At 40.7% G+C, this 24636-nt stretch overlaps 1 protein-coding gene across 1 annotated transcript; it reads right to left on the reverse strand.

Annotated features, from left to right (window-relative positions):
- Nucleotides 1-858: 858 nt before the first annotated feature.
- Nucleotides 859-24636, reverse strand: slc4a5a (solute carrier family 4 member 5a). The gene is made up of 26 exons (XM_028995264.1): nucleotides 24415-24636; nucleotides 22257-22314; nucleotides 20962-21189; nucleotides 18135-18264; nucleotides 17881-18041; nucleotides 15827-15979; nucleotides 15110-15205; nucleotides 14905-14960; nucleotides 12312-12469; nucleotides 12133-12220; nucleotides 11853-12007; nucleotides 11632-11760; nucleotides 10030-10204; nucleotides 9732-9865; nucleotides 8608-8879; nucleotides 8082-8143; nucleotides 7080-7271; nucleotides 6282-6395; nucleotides 5996-6157; nucleotides 5730-5908; nucleotides 5560-5632; nucleotides 5144-5212; nucleotides 3488-3661; nucleotides 2983-3150; nucleotides 2645-2709; nucleotides 859-1635 (listed from the first exon to the last, which is right to left on the reverse strand). Exons 2-26 carry the CDS (start codon nucleotides 22312-22314, stop codon nucleotides 1470-1472), a joined length of 3417 nt encoding a protein of 1138 aa, XP_028851097.1. The 5' UTR covers nucleotides 24415-24636; the 3' UTR covers nucleotides 859-1469.

Raw genomic sequence — 24636 nt, forward strand, 5'->3', positions numbered from 1 at the left:
AAGTATTTTCCTTGTCCGAAAAATGTATTGTGTACAGTTTATTGTCTGTAGTTCTCCACAAATCTATACAAATTTTGTTGCTTTGGATAAAAGTGTAAATATAAATGTACGAGTGGTAATGCTACTGGACTTAACATGAAAATTGCTGGGGTGTTTCAGCTAACATTACTGGCCTTTATTATATTAATAAAGGTTATATTTTCAAAAAACGCTTCTCTATCAATTTATTCATGGCTCGGTCGCAAATACATGTCTGACATTTGAAACAAACAAATGTAAAATGTTTATGGTGCTTTAATCCTGTATTCCACCTTGGCCCTGATAGACGTTCATTCATTTATGTTACCCACGTTCATGGGTAACACACTCGCCTATGAACCAGAAGACCCAGGTTCAAATCCCACTTACTACCATTGTGTCCCTGAGCAAGACACTTAACCATAAGTTGCTCCAGGGGGACTGTCCCTGTAACTACTGATTGTTAGTTGCTCTGGATAAGGGCGTCTGATAAATGCTGTAAATCTCTCAAGATGGCAGCTCTACTGACACATTCGTTCCCATAGATGCCCGTATTCAATGCGACATCTAGTGTATATATCTATGCAGGCAAAAGCATCCATAAAACGTGTCATAATGTACATGCATGACTACTTCTTGTTACTGACAGAATCAAATATCAGTAAAGAATACATAACAGATATTACAGAATAATCATAAACAGTTCGTCTGAGACTCGGTTCAGCTTGTTCCCATGTTGACACAAATTCACACAAAAGCCTAGTCTTTTCAACTATAATTCAGCATTTGTAAAAATCTCTAAAAGTCCATCAATCTAAAAAGTCCAAACAACAATGTGACTTTTTTTTTTTTTTTTTGAAGCTATTTTTTGGTTGTTTCTTTAACCCCGGTTCAATCTCAACACCAAAGAGCCAAAAATAAAAACAGCACAAAAGCCCCCCACAACTCATAGCAACAATTGTCAAAGAGATGCTTGAGGAGAAAGGAAAGTCGGAAGTTTAGATTCACTTTACATAAAGCCCATTATGTAGAGATCTGAACATCGCAAAAAACAAATTATACACACACACTACACTGTTATTAAAATATATATCTCTTCCACCACAAATATAAGGTCATATATATGTATAGTACACAGTAAACAGAAGTGCCTTTTTTTATTACAGATTTCAGAAAACTGAAACTGGTCTTATCTGCAGCATTACGATGATTTCTCATTGGAACTGTAGACAATATGAAGTAGGCCTACAGGCTTACTGAACACAATCCTGGCGTGTTTTATTAAAGCACAACTGTCCTATGTGCCCAGCGTGGCTGGAGCTCATGTGCTGGAGGAGTGGGAGCAGAGAAGATGATCGTGTTTGTTCCTCCCGGAGTGACTGTGGGGGTGTACAGAGCTCTCCCCGTGTGCCCGAAGTGTCCAAGTCCACTGTAGCCGAGGTGAGGCTTCACTACAACGTCGTCTCACTGCTCATGTCCCTGTGCCGGGGGTCAGTGTCCGTGTCCTCGTAGTCCGATTCCATCTCTATCTTGACCTGGGGCACGGGGCAGGCCATCCCACGGGTCAGCGGCCCCGCCGGGGAAGACGGACATGAGATCTTCAAGTGCAGGGTGATGCTGAGGAACGGCAGGTTCCGGTTATCCAAAAACAAAATGTACGGAGCTCTATACACAACAGCATGTTTAAGCCAAAGCCCGTCCACTAAAAAGCAATGCAGACGTGAACCTGAGCAGCTCCCATTTCACTCCACCATGCGGAAAGCAGCATAAAGTACATCTGAGAGATTTGATAGGAATTCCCAGTGACTTTATTCAAAATGGACAGCAGTACAGGAGGGGAAGGCTGAGCACTCAGGAGCAAATAAGAACACGTTTGAAAAGTCACATTCACTTAGACAGGGTTGAGAAAAGAAACAACCAAAAAGTGCATTAATCTACTGATCATCAAAGAATGTCTGAACCCCACTACCGTGCCATGTTGCTAGGACAACTGAACCAGTTCAGGGATGTGTAGATCTCATACCCAGATATTTGTATATTTGTGTGTGCGGATATTCAGGGAAATTGGGTCAATCAATTAGCCTTTTTTTCCAATTTGTTTCATTTGCAAATAGGCACTTTTTTCTGGATAAGCTTTGTGTGAAAATGTATCAACAGACAACAACACAATGACAAAGACACATATGATTCAATGAAAACAATGCAAACAGTACATTTTGGTGATTTAAGGAGGTCTATCTGCATTGCTTTTAAGTGGATGGTGAGCAAAGCTCTGTGCACTAAACGTGTGACATTGAAAAGTGAGTAAAAATTGAGCACACTTCTATATCTAGGCAAAAACAACGACCACATTTTTAACATGCAGGCAGCTCCATGTTGTGCTTCATACGGGTTTGTGTCATTGCTCTGCCACAAATGCAACGACAAGCGTGTCACGGGAAATCATTGTGACCTAAAAACATGAAGCCGCACTTCATGCCGGGTCTATTGTGCGTGGGAATGAACATTGGAAGGCTGGTGGGCACGTCAATAACTGCCAGGCTTACAATGTGCCGCCCATTCTGTGCTGGAGTCGGGGGGTTGCATGAGGTCACGGTAGGGCACGTGCAGTTTGAGCACACAGTACCTGCGGTCCATGTCCACCTCTGTTTGAGCGCAGTTAGAGTAAGGATGGTACTTCTCATGCATCACCTCCAAAAAAAGATAACAAGTTGAACAAGTTGAAAACTACAGTCATTAACGGCCAGCAGGTGGCAGTAGCAGCACGTCAAACGGTTAATTATTTTTCCATTTTCCATTTTCCATTTTCCATTTTCCATATGTGTGTGTTTGTTTTGCATGCATGATATAAGTGCCCATACTCATTGGTTTTTTTAAGAGTTTAAACCGATAAGAGTTTAAATAACGCAGCCTCACTTAAGACACACAAACAACCCTGAGCCACCATTCCAAAGCTACCCCTACCTCGTCCTCACTGTCATCCACCACCTTGCACTTTTTCTTGGTTTTCTTCTTCTTTTCGTCGTCTTTTGTCTTCTTCTCCTTCTCTGGTAAGAGGTCATCCAGCCAGGCTAGGTCGTGTTGTGAGAACACCATGTCCAGCATCTTGCGAACCACCATGAGGCCGAGAATCTGAGAACCAGAGAGATGTTTCCTTTGTTAGGTTATATAAGACACAAGCAAAGCACCTCGGGAGATTTGAGCAGGACGTCAGCTCACATTACAGTTCTTGCAAAAAATCAAGAAATATGTAGGGGAAAGGGAGAATTTGTTTTTCTTGTAACAGGCTAAGATGTGAAAGGCACAAACTCACACCAAATGCTTTATTGCAGTTTAACACTTGAAACCCTTCTAAAAAATCAGCAATACATTTTGTGCAGCTTTTGGCCGAGTTTATCAACCACTTTATAATAAATGTCATAATGAGTCAATACTGTCGATATTTATTACAAATAAATAAACAAATTACCATGACAGGAAAGATGATGGCCAGAAAGGTGGACTTGAGGACCCAGAGCACGACCAAGCACATGATCTGAACGAGGGTGAATAGGTGCACCCGTCTCAAAGGCACATGGCGCAGGTAGGCGAAGTCTGGCTGGTGCTTGGACGGCATCATGTACAGTTTAATCCTGTCCCAAAACTACAGAGAGGAATCAGCAGGCAAACCTTTTAATTTCAGGGGTGCCAGTTTGAGTGAAGTGTTCTAATCAGGTAGTGCCTTCTTTGCAGACTCCGATGTGTGAGCCTTGGCAGCCATGCGTCATTTGAGCATAATATAAAAGCACAAGGAAAAGATCATCTGAATTGTACCTACAACTCCTTCACTGACCGTCTACATTTTTTCATTCGGGACTGTCTCTGACTCGGATGGATTTCGCATCGGTCTCATAGGTCAGACAGCTGCATTAATTATGTTAATTTATTTTAAGGCATATTTACTGCTTACATAAGTATATGTCAGGACTCAAGTGAAAGTGATTGTATTGTGATACACTGCAGCACAGCACATGGTGACACAATGAAATGTGTCCTCTGCTTTTAAACATCACCCTTAGTGGGCAGTGGGCAGCCATGACAGGCACCCGGGGAGCAGTGTGTGGGGACAATACATTGCTCAAGTGGACCTCAGTGGCACCTCGGTGGTTCGGGATTTGAACCCACAACCTTCTGATTACGAGTCTGCTTACTTCACCATATCCTCTATTGCCTAAACCGCCCCTCAACTGAAGTTAGACTCCATGTAAATATGGTCTTCTTTATGCTAAATTGTGTTTATATTTTTGTGCTTCATATTTGGTCTCTATATTGTAAATGCTGGAGGCATCTCATCTCATCTCTCTGTATACCAATAGAATAGTTGTAATAAAGTTTACTTTGAATCTGACTAAATTAATCACAATTAATTCGTTTATTTTGACAGCCCTGGTGTATTTATTTGCTTACATATTCAGTTTTTAATCAACCTTTCTTATTTCTCATGAAGTCATGCATAGTTGAGCACTAACCTTGCACACAAGCATGTACATTCACAACCTTTAACAAATAAACTGGAGTGACAAACTGCAGCCACCTGTGTTGCTGAATGATATAAAAAAAAAAAACAAGATTTTCATTAGGAAGATGGTGATTGTGGCCAAATGATCCATGATGAGCAACCAACAGCGAGCACCTGGCCACAAAATTGGTAATAGTGCTTTTTCTTTAATGCCCAGAAGAATGCATCTTACTACCACAGCTGGAGAATGCTGCAGCGTCAAATGTCCTTCTGCCCCTCAAAGAGGTTCAGAAAGCAGCTTAATTCCAATCATAGTCAGCCATGAATTAGCCATGAATTAGCCATAACATCTGCCATAAGCTGTAAACTAAATGTGAGATCAAAAGTGGCTCATGCATCATGTGATTGTTCCTTACATTCTTTTATGTAGTTATGTCCTGCCCCCACATGTGACTGAGGTGCCTGGCCACGCCTGTGAACTTTTGACCCTGATTGTGTTCACCTGCACTTAGTCTTGTTTCACTGATAACCCTAAATATGGCCAATGTACCAAGATATTTCCCTGTATTAGCCTGCCTCACAAAATAAACGTGACATAAACATGAAACATGATTTAAACCTGATTACCTGGATTCCGCTTAGAGATGCTACACCCATGTACAGAAACACGCCATACAGCACCGGCATGGGTATGAACTGCAAACAAGGGAAAACCAAATTAGGCACAAACAATTTCTAAACTCATATTCGTCTGGCATCTCACTTTTATCTAGAGTTTATTTGTAGTGAACACCAATATATGAGGGTCAGAAACAGTCCTTCTTTCAGGGACTCCCTGAAACACCTTCATCCTCCTTAATCTATAATTGCACATTCACCTTCTAATCTAGTGTAAGACAATGTCCTTATATCAAAAATAAACCACAATTACTAATATGTTATGTCCTGTTACATGCTAGGATGATGGACATATTCATTGAGCACTAAGCCATTGTCATGATTCTTAATGCTAGTTGTAATCAAACCCAAATGCAAGAACTCACCTGAAGGATCGGAGCCAAAAAGATCGATACTCCCGTCAGGACAAAAACGAGTATTCCAGTCAGCCTCTGCTCCCTTTATATGAGATAACATTACAATGAGGGTTGGTTTTGAAGCCTTCATGTTCTTAACATGTGCATTCACCCCAGGCTGCTGTTTCTTCTTGGCTCACCTCACCCCCAGGAACTGCGGCTGCTCTCCCGGGGCGCTGGACTCACTCTCCATCTTCAGGGAGTCTATGTGGGCAATGGAGATGACTGTAGCAGCTACATACCAGGGCAACCCCATGAAGGAACATACCGCCATGAGAACGCCCACCCACAGCAGGTCCAAGTGATAGCCACAGCCTTTCTGCCAGGGAAAATACGTCAAATAAAAATGATATGGGGGAAATAAAAACGGCAAAAAAAAACTGTTGTGCAGGTCGAGCAGAGTTACCTTTAATTTGTTCTCTTTTCGGTTAACTATGACTGCACTGATTTGTTGGTCCATGAAAATAAGGATGGTGACAAGAAGTGCTGGAACAAAGCTGGCCAAGTACACCCACCATGGATTCTTCCCAAACGGGAGTACAACCCAGCCTCGATCTGAACGGGTTGGCTGTAAGAGCAAATTCGGAGGAGGGAAAATACATAGACAAAAGGTCATCAGGCACACAGGCCACGTCTCTGGCTTTATAAGTCAAAAAGAACAAAATTGCGTCTTATAATAATTTCCCTCTGACCTTGAATTCTGTTGGCACTATGAGTTTGGGAGTTTTCAGCCCCATAAACATATCCAGGCCCACAAATGTCATTATTGACATGAAAATGGAGAAGTCACTGATGAGTTTCCGAAGCTGTACAATGAACAGATGAGTGGAAAAAGACAATATGATCAATTGCATATATTATGGACAATATCATACAATCCAGACAATCTTGACTGGTTTATAGGAAACATGGTATGAAAAGAGGTTAGATACTTCAGCTGATACAGGTTGTAACAAACATCAGGAGACAAACTGGGAAAACCACAGCTGAACAAAAAAAGGAGAAAAATCCAAAACAGGGGTTGCTTGATGGGGTTTAGCTGCTGGAAAAGGATAAGAAATGGCATTAAGTGCAGTGCTATGTGCTGAGCACAGGACTTGTTTGGTACTTTAAGATCAAAGGCCTCCTAAGGATGATTTTATGATGTCTGAATATTATCAGGCTCCTCTTTCTTATTTTATTTATTAGGTGAATCCTAAGGACATAATTAATCCTACAATAGTGAACAAGGCCCATAGCATAGCATAGTTAAATATCATCAGTTAAAAGGTGCCCCAAATTTAAAAATGACGGGATAAAAAATGAAAGGATTAGCATGGTAAATAAGATTCTTTGACTTTGACTGTTTAACAATAGTGTCTACATTATGTTTCAAATAATATAATCAAATAATTATCAATAATTAATGGTGAAGATGATGATGATTTTTATAAAGATTTATGGTACATGGAAGAACCGGCTGCCTAAACTGTATATTTTTAACCTCGCACCTTTGTGGGGAAGTAACGGCTGAACTTGAACTTCTTCAGTGACACCGTCATGGAGTAAGTCCCAAAAAATAGGATGAAGGACATCAGGGCCAGGTCAGGAACATACTTGCAGGACTTGCCCACGAGAGAGCCGCCGTACTTCACACACTCCTTCTTACTGAGCTGGGTCCAGTCCAGAGCTGTGATATTCAACTAGGAGATGAAAATGAGTGAGACAGAGAGCATTGCATGGACGGATAGATGGACTGATGAGGATGGGGAGAGGTTTGGATTTATTGTGTGAGAGACAGAGCTCAAACTATAAAAAGCAGAGAGTGAAGGAAATACCATAGACGTACAGAAATATTGCAAAAGCGGAAGAATATAATACTTTTTATTTCCCAGTGCCACATCTCTCTAAACCGGAGTTAGAAGTTATTTATTTACTACGGCTGCAAAGTTTCATTTCTGAAATACGCTTCGTCTGTAGTCTCTAAGCTCTCCTTACTGCTCTTTCTTTTATGGCTCTTTCTCTCTTTCTTTAAACATTGTAAAAAACTGTAACTCATTTGCACACCTTCACCCTACCAGTTACACATATTTTATGTTAAAGACGTAAAAGTGTAATACTTGGTTATGTTTGCAATATTTGCATATTCGTTCATTGTTTACTTGCAACATTTGCAACACTGTGGTCTGTAGCAGTTGCAGAAAGCATTTCACTGCATATCATACCGTGTATGACTGTGTATGTGACAAATAAAATTTGAATTTGAATTTGAATTTGAATTTGAATGAATCAGTCCAACTCAAATATATGAGAAGGGTGGTAGTAGCCTAGTGGGTAACACCTATGAACCCATTCAAATCCCACTTACTACCATTGTGTCCCTGAGCAAGACACTTAACCCTAAGTTGCTCCAGGGAGACTGTCCCTGTAAATACTGATTGTAAGTCACTCTGGATAAGGGCGTCTGATAAATTCTGTAAATGTAAATGAGTAAGGAGGAACCGACCGCTTACCCCAAACAGAGCAGAAGAGTTGTCTGGCACAGGCACTACAACATCAAAGGTCATTACAGCCACTGGGGAAACATTAGGCAGGACGTTAATGCAACAATAATAAATCCTTTGGCAATTCTGCTGAAACATTAGAGTAGCATTTCTGTGAACAAGTGCTCTACAACTGATGGTGAGAAGGTTAAGATGATGTTCACTCACATCAGACAGCAGCCAGATTGGGTATGTGCAGCGGAAACAAACAGGATACAAATCAGTTTAAAAAGTCAGGCACTGTTTCAAGCTGATTTTAGGAAGAAATACTAGTATTAAACTGGTAACTGTATGACAAAGTCAGAAACAAGAATGATAAAACAGCTAAATAAATTCAAAGGATGATCATTAATGTAATGATGTAATGTACACAATATACACAATGCAGTATTACAATGTAAACAAAGGCCGCTCTCAAGTTTGATAAAATATTAATAACTTTAAAAAATATTTGATAAAGTTTGATCAAATATCCCTGTACCAAGAATGAACTCACTTGGCTCTGGGGCCATGCACTCGCATTTGTAGGCAGTAATGTAATCGGGCTTGAAGTCAGTGTTTATGGGGTAATACTTGAAGGCTCCAATCATCTTCTTGATTGCGTCTGAGATGAAGATGAAGGAGATGAGGCTGGAGAAGCCTTCTTCAGTAAAGCGTGTCATGTACTTGATGATGTAGCTGGCATCGGTGGCAACCAGAAAGAAGCACTGAATGCAAGAATGGAGTCCAATCCACAGACGCAGCTCCATGTAGTCAATCCCGTTGGATCTGGAATAAAATACCAGGGCATGGAATTTGGTTAGTTGACCATGGTTACCAGAGCTGACATAACACTGGCATAGTGGGCTGACACTGTGTGCTGCACTAGCCCAAAGTTGGGATGGCTGGTTCTCAGTTGCTCCTTGTTTGCCCCTTTTAGGGGTGCAGAATGGGTTTTGCCCCTTTTAGGGGTGCAGAGGCTTCAGGGCTGAAATACGGAGGGCCGAGGAGGCTGGAGCAGCTTCTTGCTGTTGGGGAGGACAGAGCGGGTGCTCCATGTAAACCTCTCCCCAAGACACGGAAGAGAGGGCTGACAAAGTGTCTGCCTGTGCTTCACCATCATCAAGAGCTGCCTGCTCCACCGGCACCGTGACAGTTTTGGGTTACCAGGACTCTTTTCATTTGTGTTGTATTTCGATGTCCCTGTCGGTTCTTGAACGTAATGGAAACACTGCTAAGTTGCGTTATGTTTCGTTTGTGTCCTGTGTAGACGTTCTCGGCCATGTTTTTTTTTTTTTACTTGTTTTCCAGGGCAATTTCCACGACCTGAGAGCACCTAAGCTAAAAATGTCTCCTTGTGGGTCCTAACTTGCAAGGTTCAGATGAGTGAGGTCATTTTGGCCATCTTTTTAGCCTATAATGGACTCTAAAAAGCCCCACAGTATTAAACAGAATAGTCACAGGATGAAGAGACTACATTTTACATGTTTAATATAAGTACATTGATTGCTCAAAGTATATGTACCAATCAATAAATGAATATTGGATGGCATCCCTGTTTACCATTAAATTAGCTTGATGACACTTTTCGTCCAGGGAAAATTTGTTTGTAGTGCCAGATATGAAGGACGTAGTACTCACTTGCTGAATTCAAAGAGCAGTTTTTCAAAGATGAGGATGGGTCCAGTCGAGCTGAGGATGATAAGTGGCTGACCACTAAACAAGCAGAAAACAGTCCCAGCCAAGGATGTGCCCAAGAAGCTCTCCATCACTCCCTAATAAAGGAAATGGGTCATTTCAAGGAAGCACAATTCCATTACCTATACAAAACCTAATACATGAGAGTGTTATGCAAATGCCATATGAAAAAAAAATATAACAAATTAGGTTGGAGCAAATTCTTGTGCTTCCTTGCGTGCATTGGACTGTTGGGAAGTACCTGGTAGTTGTCAGTAGCGTCCCCTAAAAGGCCCCCAAAGGTGATTGCATTGGTAATGCAGCCAAGGTAGATGAAAAGGACGGCTGAGATGGATTGGATGTGAAAACCCTCATAGAAGTCGCTGGCCAGCCAGGGCAGTTTGCGTTTGATGTCCAGATAGAGACCCCCACAGAACCTGCAACACACATTACACGCTCATTACACATTTCACCTTGGAAAGACAAATAAAGAAGGTGGCGAGCCTGGCAGGAGGAGGAAGTTGTTCTTTGAGATCTGAATTATGCAAAAGAAATTCAAGGTTTTCACAAGTTCATTAACCCTGCATAATGAAAACTACTTTGCTAAGGGTTTCCTGAATTTCCTCTACTTATTCATTTCTGAAAAGTATGGAGATTAAATATTACATTCCAGTCACTGAAACAATAAACAGAAGAGTGGACATGACATTTCTCAACATATTGATTTAATACACCTAGAAGCCACAAAATTAAAACTATAAAATGATAATAATAAATAAAATGTGCAATATGAATAAGGCTGAATAGCTGGATACTATGAAACCAGTCAAGGAGTGGGAGATATAAACAGATTGTGCTTGAAAAGGATGTGATGAAACACTGGTCAAGGATCTGAGTGGCTTTCACAAGGGTCCATTTCTAATGCTATATGGGGTCAGTTTGTGTTGTTTAACTGAGTAAGAGAGTCCAGCAGAATACACTATTAGATCATTGCTTCAAATACCATAAAATAGGGTGAAAGGAAAACTTGCACTGAAACACGTACAGTGACATGTACAGTATCATGTAATGAGCTTTGAATTACTTGGAAATGTTTTTTTCCAACTGCTACTGGACACCCTACCCACACTGTGGCTTCTCACCAACATTTGTGTTTGATTCTGACCCTCGCTTTGTGTGTGCAGAGATTGCATGCTCTCCCTCTGTTGGCATGGGTTTCCTTTACATTTATGGCATTTATCTACACACTTATCCAGTAGTTACAGGGACAGTCCCTACGGCAGCAACCCATGGATTGAACATGAGACTTTGTTCACAGGCAAGTGTCTAACCTATTAGGCTACACACACCCCAGTGGTGTCTTTCCTCGAGGATTTCCAATGAGGCTAATTTGTGTGAGTGAGCGGTGTGTGCCCTGCTCTGGGTGAGTCCCCACCATGTCCCAATGTCCTGGGATGGGCTCCAAATTCTGCAACCCAGCTCTGGATCCTGAGTTGAGCATTAATGTGTCAGGCTTAGAGCAGGGTTGTTTTGAGTGAAGACATTCTGGTATGGGTGATCCATATATATTCCTTAAGAAATGGAAGAGCTGAATTTTGTGGCCGTGAAGATGCACTGCCATTTGTGTAAACAAGAAAAAATGATGCAGGCTCTCAGATCGTGCCACAGTAGGCACTTAATATCAAAATATAAAAAAAAATGAAATCTTTCAAAATAAATAAATAGAATGTGATTTTTTTTAATGCAGCTGTGAAACAGATAATTAAATCCAACATTAAAAAAAGCTCTAATTGGATTGCCCAGTTTTACCAATTTTTCTCGCTATCGGTGCTACCAATTCCACAGAGTGCTCTTAATGACTCACCTTCCAGTAAATGCCAACTCCTCACCAAGTTCATGTGGCACTGGCATCTCCTCATCGTCACTCAGGCCCCCGCCCCCACCTGCTGTCCCGTTCATCTGGCCCAGTTCATTCAGTGAGAACACAGACTTCCTGTGTACAGCGGAGAAGGTGCATGCGGTTCATCAAAGTCCTAAAATTCTGAGTTTAATTGGGCCATTACAACTAAAAAACACTATATGTACCTTTTGTCAGCCGAGGGCACTTTTTTGGGCGGCTCAATTCGTATTTTTGGGTCCCACTCTCCAGGTGGCAGCACAATAACTTCATCTAGGAACTCGTCAATGCCTGCAATCAGATCTTCACGGTCCCTGGCTCTGTATGCCACGTCGCTAAAAAGCTGCGTTTAGAGCACCGATAAACACAAGAGGAGCAGGTGATTAAAGTCTGAAAAAAGAACTGACTGGCTGTTAATGCTTTACATTTACACATTCACATTTCAAAGTTTGCAACAGCAAAACTCACATCATCAACCATCAGAGTGGCAATGGCTCGACCAATCTCGTTGTAGGACTTTGCTTTACCTGGTGGTCCCAATAGTATGAATAAGAACCTATGATGAAGAAGGTAAAACAGCGCCAGGGTATAGATTATTTGGCTTATTCTTTGTTTGATGTCTTGTTTGTTCTGATGTGGACCCTGACCTGGTGGGCACTGGGACCTCGGTGAGCCCACCAAGTGTGGTAGCCTGGGACAGACGAACAAAGGCCACAAACGGTTTGTCCAGAAAATCAACCTCACCGACCAGAACATTGGATGCCTCGGCGTCTCTGGGGATTTTCTTCATGAACTTGTTCTTCAGCTGGAAAAAGAAAACAGAAAGAGAATGTGTTTCTTCAAAATATTCTTTATTACGTATTTACGTTAATGTCTGTAGAAATGTAAGTAAAGTGGAGTAAAAGTCATTACTACCTTTCAGTTTACTTACTTGCCAAATTTTGCCAATGCTTACTGAAATATTATCCCGTTATTTTTCTACGTACACCTAATATCATGTTAAATAAATCAAAAGTAAAATTAAAATTTCTCTCAAGCTTGGGTCTTGGGTAGGACTTGCCCTTAGAGCAAGACATTCAGACAAATGTCAAAGGTTTTCTGCAAAAATTGTATTTATTGCTTTTGTTGATCTTTGTAAACTAACATCCACAGTAATTTATTTATTATATTTAGGGTGTTTATTTATTTTCTACATTCAGATCCAGGCAAATATTACTGTGATATTACTGTATATATATGTATAAAGTAAAAGTGAAAGTCATTGTGAAACACTGCAGCAGTGCTGACGGTGGCACAATGAAATGTGTCCTCTGCTTTTAACCATCACCCTTGGTGAGTAGTGGGCAGCCATGACAGTCGCCCGGGGAGCAGTGTGTGGCAGCGGTACTTTGCTCTCTGACACTTTAGCGGTTCTGAATTCCAACCGGTAACCTTCCAATTTCAGGCCCATTCCCTTAACCGCTAGGCCACCATATTTATGTTTTTTTAACACTACAGAAATGACCCCAGCATGCGAGAAGGCTTAATGTAAGATTAATGCAATTTCTCCCCATGAACAGTGTTAAATTTAGTTATTCTTCTCCAAGACCCACTATCCATCCCTTCTCTTAAGGTGAAGTTGCTTAGTTAGTTCTCTGTGCTAAAGAATACGCCTAAATTGTTCCCACTGGTATTATTAAAAGTGGTAAATGACCAATTTGAGAATTGATTTAACTTGAATAAACATCACTGAAAAAATGCTCTCATCAATTTAACCAAGCCTGAAACAGCCTGCAGTCAGTTTGTGCTACTGAGAGCTATGTAACCCCCCCATCACATCTCTCGGCAGGGGAGCTACAGCACCATCCTCATTACCTCATCACTCAATACCAAAAACCAGATCTGTAACATGATACTTTAATTGTTTAATTATTGAGCTTGCGCTTTGTGTCCCTACGTTGCATTCAAGGGCGCTGGAGCCCGGATCGGTAGTGGCCTCCGCTCACGTCCCTATCTGCATGTGAGGATGAGGCACGAGGACCAGTAACCAAGGCACATCTATTTCCACAGCAGCAGCTCAATATTGACCCAGACTAACGCACACACACACACTCCAACACATTCCTTGCTCATTCACCACAAAACAGAACCCCAGTAACCCCAGAACCTCAGTATACAGTTGGTTCGGAAAGTATTCAGACCCCCTTAATTTTTTCACTCTTTGTTATATTGGCTTCACAACAACTCCATGACTTGAATGGCCCAGCCAAAGCCTTGACTAAAACCCATTTGAGCATCTCTGGAAAGTGTTTCACAATGACCATCACTTCACTTTCCTCTTCTTTCTTCTACAGATGATCCCCAAATCCAGGTGTGCAAAACTCCCAAAAAGAGTCATGACTGTATTAGATGAAAAGGGAGCTTCTACTAAATACTGAGCAAAGAGTCTGAAGTGTTTTGAGTGTTTTGTTGTCAATATGGGGTGCCTGTATGTACATTAATGAGATAAAACAAATGAACTTAAATGATTTTAGCAAAAAAGAAAAATTAATGTGGTCTGAATACTTTCCATACTGTATCTAGACACAAATAGAAGGTGCACATCAAAGCTATTTAATGCAGTGTGCTCTTTGAATTATAGTTTCTGTGCACTCTAGTTAACGCGATCATGGAGAATAGAGACAGTAATGATTCACTTTTCGTCTTGTTGTATTGGGTATATACACCACAGTGTTGGGGGGAAAAAGCAGTTCAAAACTTGGATGTTAGATCACTTCTTAGGAGCAAAATACATATTCCCTTTTGTTCATACCCCCACTTCTGGCAAAAAAGTTTTTTCATAATATTTACTTTTAGCGAATGGTACCAATGCTTAATGAAATATTATATATTATTTTTCATGTATGATAAAGTCAAATTATTGCTCCCACAACCTAGACATGCAAATACTACTATTCATGTAAAGTCATGTTTGATTAACATGTATTTGGAGGATGCCTTTGCTAAGTTTAATGGAACTGTAAAAATCACTGGTCTGAATCAGCAAGGGCAGTGGCAAATCAATCTGCTTTGTGTCTATGAACATTTCTGAAACCCAAAACTAGTTGCCAGAGCAACAGTGGGCGGGAATAGGAACAGGAGAGCCTGGAGCAAAACAAGTTGTTCGCTGTGTAAATGTCACAGGATACAGTTATGAGTCCCACCTGCCACGCAGAATCTGAAAGCATGCTGGCCTGAGAAAAATGACTTTTTCCCACATACCTGGTCTGTACTGGGGGCGTCAGCAATGTCGTTCATGCTGCGGCTTTGGGCATGACCTGAAAATAAAAAAAAAATCATTTAAAATTAAGTTTAATTAATTAAGGTTAATAATGCTCACTGAGGCTGATTTGGCCAATGATTTATCTTTGTGTAAATTGTATTAGCTCGTGAGTCTTTTTTGTGAAACAAAGAGCAGTAGACTCACGTAGACGGCCATAGCTGCCTGATTGCTTTGAGCGCAGGTCTTCAGTGGAACGATTGAAGTTTGCTGGAGCTGCTGGAGCACGACTGGGACTACGGGCTTGTGACAAAACATTAAACAAAAAATATAATGAGAAAAAAACGAATTAGTCAAATACAGAAGTTTGAGCTCATCCTCTACTTTTTTAAAAATCAGTTCTTTCAAAACTACAAGAAATGGCAAGAAAGCAATAGTGGGTAAGACTAGTGTGTAACACACTCGCCTATGAACCAGGCAACCACACAGTCAGCCCACTGACTACTGTTGTGTCCCTGAGCAAGACACTTAACCCAGGGGGACTGTCCCTGTAACTACTGATTATAAGTTGTGATGAATAAGGGTGTCTGATAAATGCTATAAATGTAAATGTACAACATACACTGAATGGACGTGAAAGTTCATGTTCGAGTTTTACTAAAGTCACCACAACTTGCCTTAATTACAGATTATTCAATGCATCCTTTCCAGCATTTTTCGGAAATTCCAAACCCTCCCAATCATGCAAAGTGAATGTCAACATACAAAATATGCACCACACTGAAAACCCATTAGCTGCATTTGTGGTGATGCTAGACAAATGTCGTCTTTAACGGGAAAACGGTTGAAATGCTAAATATATCTGAACGGTTTAGAAACTGTGTAACTGAGAGAGGAAGTGAAGACAGGAGTCACTGTACTCACGGGCAGATGACCCAGATTTGCCCATGTCTGCCAGAGAACGATGGATTGGCTTCTTGGTCTGGTGCCTGTGCTTTCTCAGCAAAACAAAGCTGATCTTGTCCCTCATCTCCAACCCAATCATCCCATCTTCTATCTGCTTCTCGATTACGTCATCTGGGGAATAATAGTGTCCATGAGAAATAGAACCAGGAGATAGTGTGGTCGTCCCAAGGTCCCCCATATCATTTTCAGTGAAATAGAGTTAAAAACAAAATGAGCCATGTGTAAAGGGTTCTGGTATTTATATAGCCTTTTGAAAACTGTATTGGTTTGTGAGTATTGCACTGCCGATATTATGAGGACTTTGAAACATAGATGTATTCAATAATATATTCCATTGGAGTATTCAGAATACATTTAGAACAAGTATATTGAATGCATATACATATATTGAATACATATAAGAAAACGTTATTGACTTTCATCCACATCCAACTTTGAATGCAGGAAGAGGAAACACAGTCCATGGCCACCACAGGACTAATTCAATTTAACTCTAATTTAACAATAGAGTCACAGTCAAAATATGTGATAAGTATGTGGGACTAATCTATTTAGCAAACATAAAGTGGTCTTGTTAGTGCTCTCTTAATGTAATTAAAATAAAACTCAGTGGCTGTACATTCTCTTTATTTTTACCATCTCTTAATCAGATTTTTTTTGTATCTCTTTGTAAAACTGAATGCAAATATAGTTATAATCACAGGATATTTGTTCAGTGCTATTTCCAGTGGATGCACTATTTTGTAATGAAAAATAACAATGAAAGCAGTATAATTAGCACTGGGATTATATACTCCAAACTTTGACTAGATCAGTTTCGTAGAAGTACACTTACTATGATTGAGAGGGAGAAGCAGTATGTAGTTAGTCCCCACTTCAGATATAGATATAGAGATATATGGACCTAAACTGTTCATTTTGCATAAATTGTATAGAGAAAAATGTATGAGTGACTCAGTTTTCCCTGCTGTTCTCTGAGCTCCAATCCAATATTCATTTCTATCTGCAGCATTTCTTATTACATTTACAGGAGCATGAGGGGCAGTGTTCTCCTGCAAAACCCAAGATGCTGACAGTATTTCTAAAAACAAACCAAACGTTTCTGCTTATTATTCATTCTTATTTGCATGTGTTGCATTTTCATATAGTCCCTTTCTGAACAGTTTCCAAATCGCTGTAAAGAAGATCTAATCTGCAGAGTCCTTGATATATTTCAGAAATTAATACTCTGCTCTTCACAGTTAGACACTGTATATTACTTTGGATATCAACATGAAATAAAAAAAATAATAATTTCAATAAATGTAGCTTAAATAAATGTACACAGTAAAGCCATCAAAAAACAGGGTTATTGCTATCAGACCTGTTGGCTGTCACACTCACCCACTCACTCCCAGCTCAGAAGGTCAAATTTGAAATTTGCCCCCTTATGTCAGGATTGCCTGCAGCTGGGCTCCACACCTGAATCCAATCCTGACGCCCCATAAATGCCGGAAGTTTCCGCCCGTTCTGGGTCTCTGGCATTTTCGTGAACTCTCTGCACGAACTTGACCTGGTTTAGTTTTATGTGTTTTGAGTTCTGGCAATCGCCACACGCCTACGGGTTAGTTTCAGTTCTTTATTTAAGTAAAATCGTTTTCGGCCACCGCGCCATTGTTTATTTGTATTTCTTTATTGTTTGTTATAATAAAACCCCCTTCCCAGTATGTCAAACCTCTGCGCTTCCTTCCCCCGTAAGTCCGTAGTCGTGACACCTTATGTCATGAAGGGGAAAGGTTACCTCCCATTTCTCATGCATTGTACGGCCAGAGAATTTCCCACCCCTCCCCTAAAACATATTCTCACACTCTGGTTCACACTCTCAGACTCTGAAGAACCAGTGGGTTTATTAATTTCACAACATGAAATTAATAAATCTATTTAAATGAATGTAGCCATACACACAGGGTACCTGTACACAGTAAAGCCATCAAAAAACTGTTACCAGCAGGCTTGTTGACTATCACACTCACCTACTATCTGGGGTAAGGAGTAACCCTCCAAATCCAGCAGAACTGCGCCGGTCTGTAGGCACGTGCGCAGCTCGAAGAGACTATGCAAGGACAGGGTGGAGACGTGCGGCTTGCTCCACCTCTCGCCACCTTCTTCCACCTTCTCCTCAAATTTTACCCACCTAGATACAGGGACATGAGTTATTTTGGAACACCAAATTCGGTTCAGGCGCTAGGGTTTTATCTGCTAGACCGTCAGAAAGACATCAGGGCACCTGGCAGACTCCTTCCATTCGAGTTCATCTCCATCGTGCTGGAGTGTGTCCATCTCCGTGAAAAGTGTCGGAGTGTGCAAATCGTCATCGTCACCCAGAATGTAGCGCAGGCGCTCCGCTGCAGGGGACACTATGGAGACAAAGACCAAGATCATACTGCAAGATGAAAAATCTTTAATGTGACTGTGATTATTAGACTCAAAGGTTGGGAGTTTGAATCCAGTATTAACATGCTCTTGCTGTGTATTGTCCCAAAGGCATGTACTCTAGGTGGACTGCAAATTCTGAATTTCTGTACGTGTAAGTGAGTGGTGTGTGTGTGAGACCTAAAGTCAGCACCCTTGGGTGAGTCTCCACATTGCACCCGGTGTTGAGTCATAAATGGGGCTAAAGAAAGAGTTCAGTGCTACAGAACAGGCTGGGCTTCAATCCAAATGCAATTACACCTAAAGGTGTATCAGCAGTCTGCTATCTCAAGGAAACACATGGAACAATTATTATTTTCATTTCAGACTTCCTTATAATTGAGCCACACTTTCTGATGGTTTGATGGTTCTGATTCATCCATATAAGTTTGGATTGTCACAGATTTAAAATCTGCCTGGTTGAGCCAAGCTCAAATATTCACATCTTAGAATGTTTATAACGTAAAGTCTGTGTTAATGTGTTGATCATTAAAAGGTCCCCTATTGTGAAAATGTCACTTTGTGACATTAAAACGGGTTCTTCCATTATATCTGTGGTCCTGTAGTGGCTATAGGTGTAAAGAACGCTTTGGTCATTCTGCTTTGCTGCTCAGAGAGCAGTAGCTCACACGATCGGATCTGGAATTTGTTATCTTATGATGTCATAAGGGGAAAGGTTACCTCCCATTTCTTATGCTTTAGTCCGCCCAGAGAATTTCCCACCCCTCCCCTAAAACGTTATCTCCACCAACTGTCATGGCTTGAAAACGTGTGAAGCATTGCAATTGCTCTGTGATTGGATGTAAAAATGAGCACAAATGTATTTTTTACATTTTTTTTCTAGAAAAAAACGGCGACATGACTTCCTGTTTGGGCCAATTGTTGTGGTTGGTGAATGGTGTTGATGACGTAATTTCCGTGAATGCCTCCTCAACTTCTATTGGCCACTCTCCTCCTTGTCCCGCCTCTCTCCTCCTCATTAGCATTTAAAGCACAGACACTGACATGGTGCATCCTGGGGAAATCTCATTGTGAGGACTTGATCAAAATGCCTGGAATTCTGACCTAAGGCTGAATTTCAGAAAAAGTCTTACATTTTCAACCAGCAAGACTGATATAAAAGCAAAAAAAAAAATGTACCTTTTATGTGGCCCTAGACAACAGTGACCTCTTAATAAAACCTGCTATTATGTTGAGGAATAGTTTGTGTCTGTTATTATTAATGCATGAAATAATTTATCATGCACTGGTCAATTCCTAAAATCAATGACTCACTGCAATCACACTGCATGGAGATGGCCAAATAAACCAACGTTTAATGAATTAACCATAAGATAAGGTAAGGCAGAGGTCATGTACAAGACAGGGCCAAACAATGAATTGCTTATGTATAAAGCAAGAAATGGGAAACGAGATGGCGCTGAAGCATCAGAGATTTTATCAAGGCCATGAGCTTCAGTAGTTTATTATGGATAAAGGGCTTTTATTATGTAACAGCCTTTAATGACAAAAGCAATGTTTTTTTGTTTTTTTTCAATTTAAATAAATTTTATTTAAACCTTTCTATGAATCTACCGACATTCTTTATGTTCACTATTTACTATTCTATATGTTTGTATACACATCTAGTTTGCCATATTAATAATTCCCTGGGCATGACATGTTGGTATTATAAGGCCAACCATGTTGAATGGCTCTCGGGGTCTGGGCTCTCAGCAGAGATAATTCAGCATTGAACCAGTGAGCCCCATACAGCAATTCATCACTCAGGAGGCCTGACCTCCTGAGCAGAATGGCCACAAAAACAAGACGAACATGGAACATGAAATTATGATGGATAGAAAATACCACCCCATCCCAATTAACCAGATTAGAAAGTGTGGAATGGGCTTTTTAGATTACTGTAGTGGAGGAGTGGATATTTTCTCCTTGTGAGGAAGATAATGTGATTCTGAATCAAATTAAAAGTAGAACCCATTATCTATATATACAGTGGTGTTAGAAAGTTGTCATAAACTAGACCTCCGTATTTTTTCTGTCAAGACTGAGGTCAGACACATTCAACATTAAGCATTAAACATGTTGAACACATACCTCATTATTTATTTGTTTGTCATTATGGTTAGTTCTCCAATCTGCTTTAAATTAGACATGAACAACTCATGTATACTGAATAAATAAATTCAAATATCACACATACTCATTCACACACATATCAATGGCCAATTTGAGTAGCCAATACACCTAGTGTGCCTGCCTTTGGAGGAAGTGAGGAAACCGTGTGCGTGTGTGTGTGTGTGTGTGTGTGTGTGTGTGTTTAACAGATCTGGAATGTATGATGTGTAATGGCTGAAAAGGTTATTTTCCTTTCTACATCAATATTACTGCTGTCAGTTAATCAAAACAAGATTACTAATTCTTGGCCCAAATGTAACAATTATTTTTTTATATGTATATTTTATATATTTATATATATAAAACCATATATATATTTTATATGGTCTTATATTCACTTATTCACTTATTCACAGTCACATACTCTGTGACTGTATTCTGTGTTTGCGTTTGAGTGTGTAGTATAAAACAAATTATACACACGCACACACAGTAAACAATTCCTCATCACTTTCTCTCTCACTCACTGGTTGTGTTGATGTCCTGGTGCATACTGTGCTCAGGAGCTTCCAGGCCTGCTTCCTCAAGGTCGTAGCCGTCCCTGTCATCACATTCGAGTTGCTCATGTCTGTGGTGATCGTACCGTCTGTCACGCTCCATGTCTCCAGAGTCCCGACTCAACGTGGAGCGCCTTCGCCGGCGCTTGCGTCTGTACCCCCGGGGTACAGGCACACCGATGTAGATAGACTGGTGGTCTGAGGGACAGTTACAAGTTGGGCTGTAAGGATCACTGTAACTACAATTACTACAATTACTTCAGTAGACCTAACATTATTGCAATAAATCATTTTTTTCACATATTTCTTAAAAGTGTAACATCTGGGGAGCAAACCACCCCCAGTGTGACAATCAGCGATGGAAAAAAGAACCGAAAGTGAAATGCCTTGCTTTAACTTTTATGTAATGACAACATTCATTAATGAATCAGTAGGAACTGCATAAATACTCCTCTTTGCCATACTATGAATAATTGATGACAGGTTGTTGATGTCTGGCTTTGATAAGAGTCAGACAGGTCCACTTTATTAGATTAGAATTCCTATTAGATCACAATCAATATTAACCTAAAAATAATTTTCATATAATATTTGTAATGATCACAATGAACACAATTAACAAACAAACAATGATACGTTAAATAATAAATTGATTAATTGAAAATTAAATATGCATAGTAGTAGAAAAAATATATTTACAGTATTTACAAGTTAAAGCCCCATTAAAACCCATAAAATATTTAATTAAATTAATTGTTTATTGTTATATATACTTTTACATAAAAGCATGTCAGAGCCCTTCTCTGCCAAAGCACTGCATGTGAGTAGTCAAACTGGTGCCTAATACTGATGAACAGTGGAAGGGGGTGTTATGATTGGGAGGATCATATGTCTGGCAGAAACTTTTCATTGCCTCCATATCTGTTTGACCTAATTCTACCCTCCCAGTAACTCAGTTACTGGGACAAAGATACCTCACAGTATCATGTCACTTCCCCATGCTGGAATAACCTTGAATTTCTAATGATGTCAACAGAGCACAATAATCACATCCCAGTATAATGATGTAGCTACTGAAGTGTTACGTTGCATTTAGTAACTACATATCTGAAACACACCATTATTTAGAAAATGTATTCTAATCTAAGATTTAGGACTGTGAAATTAAGACAAAACACCACGATCAATGTCTCATACTCTATCATTTATCTGTAACTATACCTTAACTCAGTCAAAGCAATAACAAAATAACTTCTCAGGCTCACCATCTTCTTCCTCGTAGCGATGGCGGCTTCCCATCATTCCTCGCTCATGGTCCATCATCTGAAAGAGCAGAAAATGAATCCAATCGCATTTCCTAAATCCATGTTTTCTGTATATGTGTGTGTGTACACGTGAATTTATTCATGTGTGAGTAATCACAGTAACTATGAAGTTACAGTCATGGCTGACCCAGAAACACTCGCTGTGCACTGACCTGCATGCGGACCTGCTGCCGATCACTGATCAATACGGCAATAATTAACCAGGAGGAAACTCGATGGGGGGACACATGCACACAGCTCAGCACATGCCTCCCCCCATTGCATTCTGGGACAGGCTCACGTGCATCCCTTCCTGCACAGCATTACTGCGTTTTAAGGTTTAGTCTTACAGTCTGAAATCACGCATCTATTTTTCCAGAATATCATTATATTGTGAGCACTTGCATTTCAGTCAAATGTGGAACTTTGAGCATTTAAAAATTCTGAACTTTAATGACAGCATGCGCTCCGGCTCAAGCTGCATGGAGCTGCAGGCACGACAGGATGATCTGTATTATCCCAGCACGACTTCAGCATGCCAGCATGATCCGCATAATGCTGTGTTGTTGCTGAATACTTTACCACTTGTCTTTGATTATGATTTTTCTCGTATTTCCACAATGCTTATTTCCTGTTTTAAATTAAAAAAATGTGCCCAGATTTGTCGCCTTTGTAATTCCTTTTTGATATATGAAAGCATCTCCCAAATGCAAAGGCACCATTCCTATTCACACAGTTAGATTCCTTCATTATTCTTCTCCTAAAGGATTCCACTTTGTTTAAGAAATTAACTACTTTGGCTACTTTAAATGCAAAGTGCAGAAATGAGCTTGTTGGTCCACGTTCCTCTGAGAGTCCACACAATGAACTACCTTTTTCTGACCTCTGGCCTGGACTCGGATCGGCTTAAGCAGCATTAAGGACGCGCAACCCCACTCATGTGAACTCTTTAGGATGCGCTCGCTGGCAGTGTAATTAGCGCTTGTCACATCGGTGCCCTTCACACCCAGTGGGCAGGAAAAGTGGAGACCTTCGGGCCATCAGGCCTGCCATCGCTGATCAATAGACCTGTAAAGGCACTTAAATCAGCCTCTCTCTCTCCTCTGCTCCCGTCCCATCTCATAGCCTCGCCCTATCACCGCTGCAACACTCTGGTCCGTTGCGGGCCAAGGCAGGGCGGGACAGAAAGGGCGCGGCAAGCAGCATTCCACCCTTCAAGCTCACAAGCACCGCCGTCCCTCGACACACAACGACGGCGCAGCTCTCTTCTAAGACAAAGAGGCTCTGTTTGTTCCCATGCGTTTTGCGCCCGCGACAGCCACTCGACTCTTTTAACATTCAGCCTGGGAAGCCAGCCGGCAATTAAGGTAAACACAGCATAAATCAATGCGCAGTCAGCCAGTTCTAAAGAGCACAACTGCCTTGAGAATTTGGTTTTCTCAAGGAGTAAAGAAAAATATTCTAGGAAAGTGGCCTGAAATGAGCACTTTTTGAAGAATAAGATGATCCTCTAAATTACAAGTTCACCTCAAAACAAACGACACGCTATGAAGGACAAAAACATCAGCCAGTGTTTGTAGTGATCAATCCATGTAGTTATACATTTTAAGTATAAATTCATGTTGATTTATTCAGTTCATCCATTTAGTTCAGCTTCATGCTCATATGTATTCATATGCAAATGTACTGAATTTACCAAATTTGCATTAAGGTTGTTTGCCTATGTAGAGAATATATTATCAGACACAGAAAATCTATATTTCATTGTCCAGGGAGTTGAAATCCAGATAGAAGGTAACAACGCTAATCAAACTGGGCCTTTCCAATGGCTTCTTAATGGCTGCAACGAGTTTCAAAGGATCCATTGATTAAAGTCAACCACTTAACCACGTTATCCATATGGGCAACAGATTACAAAGGAAGTTTACTTTACATGTCATTGATACATGAATAAATTACTGCTTGGAATGCAGCTTTTCAACTTTTCTCAGCCCACACACACACACACACACACACACACACACACACACACACACACACAGAGGGAAAATCTGCCAACTTCTCCACTGCAGCACATCTCACTTGTGAACAGTTCTCCCCGACCCCAAGTCCATCTCACCTGTAGTGTAGGTGGAACAGCAAGGCCACGTATCCGGTCCCCTACTCAAACCAACTCATTCGTGCGAAACCCAACGGCAAATGTGGCGATGCTCTGCAGGCTCCCGGCAAACTTCTTGATGTGTGGCAGCAAGTGCGGGAGCGAAATCGGGAGCTGGTGCTCTGTCCCTCTCTCTGTGTCTCTGACTCTCGTTCTTTGGCACTGGTGTGGAGCAGCACATGG

The sequence above is a fragment of the Denticeps clupeoides genome, chromosome 11 (genome assembly GCF_900700375.1).
Source record: "Denticeps clupeoides chromosome 11, fDenClu1.1, whole genome shotgun sequence".
NCBI lineage: Eukaryota > Metazoa > Chordata > Actinopteri > Clupeiformes > Denticipitidae > Denticeps > Denticeps clupeoides.